The 9,681-nt window shown below is 28.8% G+C and overlaps 1 protein-coding gene across 3 annotated transcripts in view; it reads right to left on the bottom strand.

Annotated features, from left to right (window-relative positions):
• Nucleotides 1-2,112: 2,112 nt before the first annotated feature.
• LOC117172052 overlaps nt 2,113-9,681 on the bottom strand; it is a 33,906-nt gene continuing 26,337 nt past the window's right edge. Inside the window, exons 3-4 of one of the 3 annotated variants that reach the window (XM_033359788.1) lie at nt 9,008-9,562; nt 2,113-2,670 (exon numbers count right to left, since the gene is read on the bottom strand). In XM_033359788.1, the coding sequence (XP_033215679.1) occupies nt 2,665-2,670; nt 9,008-9,562 (561 nt within the window). In that variant the 3' untranslated portion in view covers nt 2,113-2,664. The remainder of the gene's footprint in view (nt 2,671-9,007; nt 9,563-9,681) is intronic. The other 2 variants (XM_033359791.1, XM_033359790.1) reach the window with 2 other exon arrangements.

The raw sequence follows: 9,681 nt of genomic DNA, 5'->3' as shown, positions 1-9,681 counted from the left end.
TGAAAGTCCGTTTTTTAAATGAAACTTAATTTTTTTATCTAAAAGATTTAACCATTCCATTTTTTGTTAAAATTTAATACTTTTCAGTCGAAAATTAAGTATTTGTTTCAAGATTCATTCATTTTTTAATGTTTTGCTTTGTTTTGATAAAGGATGTTCAAAATGAACAACATGCATTTAAATAAATGTCGAACTTAAAAGATGTACTCTCAACAAAAAAGTTTTATAGTTGATATTTTAACCACACAAAATTAAAAATCATTTTGAAAATGAATTTTTAATACAAAAAGACGAATTTTCAATATATAAAGATTCCTCAGTCAGTAAAGAAAAAATTCACCTAAATTCTTTAACCTTTAAGCCAAAAGACGAATTTTCTGTACAACATTTGAATTTTCTAATTAGAAAATATGTATTTTCAGCAAAAAATTAATTTTCAACAAAAATAGTTCAATTTTCAACCTACGCACTTGAATTTTCAATTTAAAAAAAAATTTCATCAAAATAGTTAATCTTTCAACCAAAGAAAATGCATTTTCTACTAAAAAACTTCAACAACAAAAACAGTTCAACTTTCATCCAAAAAAGATTTTAGTTTGACTTTTCGACATCAAAATGTGAATTTTACAAAAAATTTCTAAGAAATGATTGAATCTTTAACCAAACCGTTTCATTGTTACCCGAGAAAAATGCAATTTCTACTGAAATAAATTATTTAATAATAATTCAAATTCTCAAAAAATATTCAAATTTTTATCTTCAAACAATTTGTATCATCAAAATTTTTGATGTCTACTAAATACAAATGGAAAAATAAATTCTACTAAAAGAAATTAATTTTGAAATTAGGATGCAAATTTTCAAAAAATAGTTGAACTTTCATTCAAAACGGATTATAATTTGACTTTTCAACAGCCAAATATAAATTTTAAACAAAATGTAAATTTTCTACTAAATGTTTAAATTTTTCAACTAAAAATGATGGCTGTTTGAAAAAAATTGTTGAATTCTACTTAATAAAAAATAATTAATAAATAAACAAAATTATACTAAAATAAAGTAATTTTGAAATTCAAATTCAAATGTTAAAAAAGTAGTTGAATTTTTCTCCAAAAAAAAATTTTAATTTGAGTTTCAACCTCAAAATATGAATTTTAAACAATAATTAAATTGTCTATTAAATGGTTGAATTTTCTACCAAAAACTAGTAACTATTTTAAAACATTGTTGAATTCTAAAAAATAAAAAAATATAAAGATTCAAATACAAATTTTAACTATCTAACGAAATTGGAAATATTTCACTTAAAAATAAAAAATCTACTAAAATACATGAATCTTTTAATTAAAATATGAAATTGAGAAAAATAGTGGAATTTCCATCCAAGAAACATCTCATATGACTTTTCAACAGTAAAATATCGATTGCCAACCCGAAAAGACAAATTATCAATAAAACAGTAATTTAATTTTCAAACATAAAGAAGGATTTTTCAAGCAAAATTAATGAATTTTAAGTAAATAATCAATTTTATAACTAAACAAATTATCTTCAGGCGAAAGCAATTGAAAAAAAAGAAAAAGAAATAGGAGATGAATAAATTCCCTAATTTTTCCCAGACCAATTTTCGTTTTCCCTGACCATTAACGTATTTAAGGACAAAAATCTTAAACTTGTAACATTTTTAACCAACAATATTTTCTAAACAGAAAAAAATAATTTCTAATAAAAATTGAATTTTTTTTAATGTATTCTTTTTGAGAATTATGTAAAGTTATACAAATGTACTGACTTTTGCAGTATTTTTTTTCAACTCCTGGAAAAAAATGATTGTTTGCTAGATTCGTTTTTCAATCACCAAGCTTTTTTGGCGCGTAAAGTTAAATTCATTTTAAGTTTTTGTACAATTGCTGCAAATTATTTGTTTAATTTGCGAATGGTTTAAAAATTACGTACAAAAAAGTAACAAATCCTAATAAAATTTGTAGACCCGTCACCCAGCTCAAGGAGGGTGGGGGGGGGGGGGGGGGGGGGGGGCAACTTAAGCTCTTATATAATATAATTACGCCCCTAAGATAAATCAACTTGAGTAAAAAAGGATAATTTTTTACTTCGCAGCAATTATTTCTTTTTTACAAATCTGAATTTTATAGTTTTCCTGGCAGTCATAATTGGTTAAAAATTAATTCCTAAATCATAATTCTTTACACAGTAAATTTCTTTTAATCGTATACGATAGCTATAAAACAATCATGTGAAACGTATATTTACAATCATGCAAAAATACACATACACTATTTGTTGATTTAATTTCAAGAAATATTTACAAATCCACAGAGATTTATCCTTAGAGAAATGGGCCAATAAAATGAAACTGCGTCTTGTTTTACGAGCAAAGTGTTCATTTCTTGAGGTATTATAAAATATTATCTTTTATTGCACTGGATTTACTCATGACTGATGTGTCAAGTGACGTCAAGAAGTATAACGATGACAAATAAATAAAAGAAGTCAAGTTAATAATAAAATTTGTCCAAGTTTTTCCTTTTCTCTTTTTTTTAATAAAAAATGTATTCGTTCTTACTCTAATCTTAACAATTAAAAATATTTTAGTAATACAAAAATATTATTTTCTAATTGGCACAGCTTTTTTTCAACTCCATCTTAAATCTGCAAAGGAAAGCTAAATTAGTTATGATAGAAATTATACATCGTGCGTTTCGACATAAACACAAAAGGTCTTGCACTTTTTTAAAAATAAAACATTTTCTTGAAAAAAGATCTTTTTCGTCCCGCTGAGAATCGAACCATAGGTCTACCGATTTCCGGTCGAGTGCTCTTACCACTAAGCTACTAGAGATTCAAAGAATTTTTTTCGGAGAATAAGTTGCGTGTTATTTTCAACTATCAAAATAGACCATTTTTAAATTATAAACCTTCAAAATTGAATTATTCTATAAAAACTTTCGAAATTATGTAATTTATTATGACACATTTAAAATAAAAGCAATTTAAAAAGTCATTTTGAAACTAATTTTTAAAATTTAAGGTTTCAAACAATTTCGAAATAATAATTCATAATTTAGAATTGAAAGCATCTGCAATTTGCAAAATAATATTGAACCGAAAATGTTACTTGTATTATTTTTAAATAAAACCTTTTTAAGATGATAATTGTGAAATTACAATTATATGAATTTAAACAAATTGAATTTAGAAGCTTTCAAAATTAAAACTTTTTTTTTAATTTAAAATTTGAAAACTGGATAATTCCAATAGAAAGCAGCTGAAATTGAATCATTTTTATTTCCAAGCGTTTAAAATTAAACAACTTTAGTTTGAATTGATCATTCTCGAAACTGAATGAGTTTAAATTGAAATGTAGAAACTAGGACAATTTCAAAACTTTAGAAATTAAATATTTTCAGATTAGAATTCTGAAAATTGGATTATTTGAAATTAAAAGAAATTGAAATTATTTTATTTTAAATAAAAATCATTCAAGAAGAATTTAGAATTGTTAATAGAAAAACCATAATACAATTTATTACTAAAATTAATAAGAATTTTCTTTTAAGAACAACAATTAAGTTTCCTGTTATTTCCTACGTTCAAAAAAAAAATGTTTGTCAATTATAAACCTTTGAAATTGAATTATTCAGAACAAAACAAAACATAAACAATAAAAGTTTAAAAAAATTTGAAACAATACTTCACAATTATTAAAAAAATGTAACAAACGATTTAGAATTAAAAAATTTCAAAGCAATCAAATTTAAATTACATATAATTGTAAAAAAGACTAATATTTTTAATGAACTAAAAAGAAATTGAACAAAATTCATTTATCAATGAAATCGTTTATAGTTGTATGATCTGTAATTTAAAATGTTTGGAATGAAACAATTTTAAATCAAAAGCTCTCCAAATTGAAAAATTTTAGACTAAAATGTCTAAAATTGGATAATTTCAATAGTAATGAATTAAAATTGCATCATTTACATAATTGAAAGCGTTCAGAATTAGGCCATTTCATTTTAAACTGAATAAATTCGAATTTGAGAATTGAAATTAAAATTTTGCAAATGGGAAAATTTCAAAAGTTAAAACTTGAATAATTCAAGATTAAAATGTTTTAAATCGGATCATTAAAAATTTAGCTGAATTAAAAATGTATTGATTCTATTTAAATGCGTTCTAAATTGAATAATTTAATGTAAGGCTAACAGCTATTAGGTGTTTCTTTTATTGTAAATATGATCAAATATAATTGAGAAACAGATTTTTGGCGAGTTGGGTATGGCCAACTATGAACATGTGTTTTTATTTAAATACTAGAAATGGGATCAAACATAATGCGGCGGCAGATTCAGAGAAGCTGCGGTATTGTCAACTACAAACAGGTGTTTTTTTTTAATACTGGAAATGGGGTCAAATATAATTTAAAAGTCGATTTTGCCTAGTTAGGACATGGCCACCTAAAAAAATCTGTTTTTTTTTTTTTTAATACTGGAACTGGGAACATATATATTTGGAAAGTAGATTTTGTCGAGTCGGGCTATGGCTAATTATGAACGGATGTTTTTTTTAATACTGGAAATGGGGTCAAATATAAATTAAGAGGTAGATTTTGCTAATGTATGGTATGGCCAACAATGAACCAGTGTTTTTTTTTCTTTAAATACTGGAAAGGGAGTCAAATATAATTGAGCAGTCGATTTTGCCAAGTTGGCGTGTGACCAACCACAAACAAGTTTTTCTTCAAATACTAAAAATGAGGTCAAATATAAATTAGAAGGTCGATTTTATCAATTCAGGGTATGGCCAACTAAAAGCCCAGGCGAAAATATTTTGTATACTTCACACTATATATATAAAATATATATAATTTTTCCGCCTGGGAGCCGGTGTTTCTTTCCATTGAATATTGGAAAAGGGATCAAATACAATTGAGAAGTAGATTTAGCAGAATTAGAGTATAGCCAACTGTATACAGGAGTGTTTCTGAAATATTTGAAATGTGCTTAAATATAATTGAAACGTAGATTTTGCTGAGTTCAAGCACGGCCAAATACAAACAAGTGTTTCCTTGAATACTGGAAATGGGATAAAATATAAACTAGGAAATCAATTTTGTCAATTTAGGGTATGACCAACTATAATCCGGTGGCTTTTTTCCTCCGAATACTGGAAAGGGTGTGAAATAGAATTTAAAAGTAGATTTGGCAGAGTTAGGGTGTGAGTTTTTTCAAATTGTGTTAATTTTGTTAAATATAATTGAAAAATAGATTTTGTTGATTTCGTGCATAGCCAACTTCAAACAGGTGTTTTTTTTTCAAATAATGAAAATGGGATAAAATATAAATTAGGATGTCGAGTTTGTTAACGTAGACTATGGCCAACTATAAGCCAGTGGTTCTTTACCTTTTGAATACGGGAAAAGTGGTCAAATATAATTGAGAAATAAATTCCTCTGAGTTAGGAAATAGCCATACTGGAGATGAGGTCAAATCTAACTTAGGAGGTAGATTTTGCTAATGCATGATATAGTCAACTATGAACAAGTGTTTTTTTCTTTAAATACTGGAAAGGGGGTAAAATATAATTGCGAAGTAGATTTTACCAGTTTGCGGTATGGCCAAATGAAAAAACGTGTTTCTTCAAATACTGAAAATTAGGTAAAATATAAATTAGAAGGTCGATTTGATCAATTTAGGGTATGGCCAACTATAAGCTGGTGAGTTTTTTCCTTTGAATAATGGAAAGGGGATCAAATACAATTCAGGAGTAGATTTAGCAGAATTATGGTATGGCCAACTACAAACAAGAGTTTTTTTTAAATATTGGAAATTTGGTTAAATATAATTGAAAAGTAGATTTTTTTGAGTTTGGGCACGGTCGAATACAAACAGATGTTTTTTTAAAATACAGAGAATAGGATCAATTATAAATTAGGAGGTCAATTAAGAGTATGGCCAACTATAAAATGGTGGTTTTTTTTCCTTTGAATACTAGAAAGGGGATCAAATACATTTGAGAAGTAGATATACCAGGATTGTGGTATCGCCAACTCCTAACAAGCGTTTTTTTAAACATTGGATATTTGGTTAAATATAATTGCAAAGTATATTTTGTAAAATAAAATATAATTAGGAGGTCAGTTTTGTTCATTTATTGTATGGGTAACTATGAAGCGATGTTTTTTTAAAAATTTAAATCCTGGAAAGTGGGTTGTATCCAATGGAGAAGTAGGTTTAAAAGAATTGCAGTGTCAAAAAAGGGATCAAATACAATTAAGAAGTAGATTTGGCAGGATTGGGGTATGGCCAACTTCAAACAAGCGTTTTTTTTCAATATTGGAAATTTGGTTGAATATAATTGCAAAGTATATTTTGTAAAATAAAATATAATTAGGAGGTTAATCTTGTGCATTTAGGGTATAACCAACTATGAAGCGATGTTTTTTTTTTATTTGAATTCTGGAAAGGGGTTCTTATCCAACGGAGAAGTAGGCTTAGAAGAATTGGGGTATGGCCAGCTATAAATGAAAAGTTGATTTTGTTGATTTCGGGCATGTTCAACTTCAAATAGGTGTTTTTTTTTAATACTAGAAATGGGATAAAATATCAATTTGAAGGTCGATTTTGTCAATTTAGGGTATGGTTAACTATAAGACGGTGGTTCTTTTCCTTTGAATAATTGAAAGCATACTGGAAAGTGGATCATGAAAGCATACTGTAAAAGGGATCAAATACAATTGAGAAGCAGATTTAGCAGGATTGGGTTATGGCCAACTCCAAAAAAGCGTTTTTTTTAATATTGGAAATTTGGTTGAATATAATTGAAAAGTATATTTTGTAAAATAAAATATAATTAGGAGATCAATTTTGTCCATTTAGGGTATGGCCAATTATAAAGCGATGTTTTTTTAAAATTTAAATGCTGGATAGGGGGTCTTATCCAATGGAGATTAGGTTTAGAAGAATTGTGGTATGGCCAGCTATAAATAAAAGCTTTTTTTAAATATTGGAAATGTAGTTAAAAATAAATGAAAAGTTGATTCTGTTGATTTCGGGCATGTGCAACTTCAAATAGGTGTTTTTTTTCAAATACTGGAAATGGGATAATATATAAATTAGGAGGTCGATTTTGTCAATTTAGGGTATGGCTAACTATAAACCGGTGGTTCTTTTCCTTTGAATACTTTAAAGCATATCGGAAAGTGGACCATGAAAGCATACTGGAAAGGGGATCAAATACAATTGAGAATTAGATTTAGCTTTAGAATTCGATTGCGGGATGGCCAACTCCAAAAAAGCGTTTTTTTTTAATATTGGAAATTTGGTTGAATATAATTGAAAAGTATATTTTGTAAAATAAAATATAATTAGGAGGTTAATTTTGTCCATTTGGGGTATGGCCAACTATAAAGCGATGTTTTTTTATATATAAATGATGAAAAGGGGTTTTCATCCAACGGAGAAGTAGGTTTAGAAGAATTGGGGTATGGCCAGCTATAAATAGAAGATTTTTTTTAATATTGGAAATGTAGGTAAATATAAATGAAAAGTTGATTTTCTTGATCTCGGGCATATCCAACTTTAAATAGGTGTTTTTTCAAATACTGGAAATGGGATAAAATATAAATTAGGAGGTCGATTTCGTCAATTTAGGGTATGGCTAACTAACTATAAACCGGTGATTCTTTTCCTTTGAACCCTTGAAAGCATACTGGAAAGTGGATTATGAAAGCATACTCAAAAGGGGATTATGAAATCATACTGGAAAGGGGATCATGCAAGCATACTGGAAAGGGGATCATGAAAGCATACTGGAAAGGGGATCAAATACAATTGAGAAGTAGATTTAGCAGAATTGGTTTATGGAGAAATCCAAACAAGCATTTTTTTTAATTGGAAATTTGGTTGCATATAATTGCAAAGTATATTTTGTAAAATAAACGTATGGTATGGCTAACTATAAACCGGTGGTTCATTTCCTTTGAATACTTGAAAGCATACTGGAAAGGGGATCATGAAGGAATACTGGAAAGGGGATCAAATACAATTGAGAAGTAGATTTAGCAGGATTGGGGTATGGCCAACTTCAAACAAGCGTTTTTTTAATATTGGAAATTTGGTCGAATATAATTGAAAAGTATATTTTGTAAAATGAAATATAATTAAGAGGTCAATTTTGTCCATTTAGGGTATGGCCAACTATGAAGCGATGTTTTTGTTTAATTTGAATTCTGGAAAGGGGTTCTTATCCAACGGAGAAGTAGGCTTAGAAGAATTGGGGTGTGGCCAGTTATAAATAGAAGTTTTTTATATTGGAAATGTAGTTAAATATAAATGAAAAGTTGATTTTGTTGATTTCGGGCATGTCCAACTTCAAATAGGTGTTTTTTTTTAAATACTAGAAATGGGATGAAATATAAATTAGGAGGTCTATTTTGTCAATTTAGGGTATGGCTAACTGTAAACCGGTGGTTCTTTTCTTTTGAATACTTGAAAGGGGGTCAAATATAATTGAAAAGTCGATTTCTCTAAGTTGAGATATAGCCAACTATGAACAGATGTTTTTTAAATACGAAAAATTGAGTTGAATAAAGATAGATTTGGTCAATTTGGGAGATAGTCAGCTACAAAAGGGTGCTTTTTTGTTTGCTGAAAATATGGTCAATTATAATTAAAAAGTAGGCTTCACTGATTAAGGGAAATGGCCAATTACAAACAGATGTTTTTTCTTTCAATTACTAGAAATGTGGTTAAATATAAATTACGGACAATTATAAACCGGTATTTTTTCTTTAAACACTGGGAACGGGATCAAATATAATTGCAATGTACATTTTTCTTTTTAGCATATGGCCAGCCTTTTATTTAAAAACGAGAGGTGCAAGCCCTTTTGGGTTCAATTCAGTCGAGACACACCCTTTATAAATTCCTAAACCATATCATCCCCTCCTGTTATTAAAAAAATGATAATTATCAATAAGTATTACTTTTAAGTCCTTAGAATTGTTTCTTCCTGAATTTATTTGACTGATGACAATCCTCTGCTCGCTTGTGAGAGGTGGATGATCATTTTGCTCAACGTTGGTCCTCCTCTCACCCCTGCTGAAGGTGCAGCTAATTATATTGCTCAGATATCCTGTTCCAGATGATAAAACACCAAAACTTTGAGAACGTCGTCGTTCCTTCGGAACTTTGTCCTCATTCGGTTGGGCAATTTCCGAAAAAGATTGTCTTCTAACAATGTGATGTCCAGGTGGTAGAGTCCAAGGTTGACCTCCAGGTTGATTCATGGACTGGAAATTCTGTACATTTGGTTCCAGGGTTCGGTTCGCCGGTTGACCAATCTGTGCGGTCGGGTGGTTAGATCCAATCGCAATTGAATAGGACGGTGGATTCGATAACCTTGGACCAATTGGTGGGTCATCCGCTGATGTCAACCGATAATCTGGAATTGATGCTGGAACCTGAGTCCTCACCACGGCCGAGTAGGTTGGCGGTAGGTCTTGTACCCAGAATGTTTGGTATGAAGGTGGTTCCACAATCTAAAATTAATAAAAATAAGAATTTTAGTTAAAAGAATATTTTAAGTAAACCGAACAATGCTGGGAAAACGTTGAAAGTACACCAAACTCTCGCTTTCAGTCACCCCGGTCTCAGCCTC

This window comes from Belonocnema kinseyi, chromosome 4, assembly GCF_010883055.1.
Source record: "Belonocnema kinseyi isolate 2016_QV_RU_SX_M_011 chromosome 4, B_treatae_v1, whole genome shotgun sequence".
NCBI lineage: Eukaryota > Metazoa > Arthropoda > Insecta > Hymenoptera > Cynipidae > Belonocnema > Belonocnema kinseyi.
This window is presented reverse-complemented; position numbering and strand designations above follow the sequence as displayed.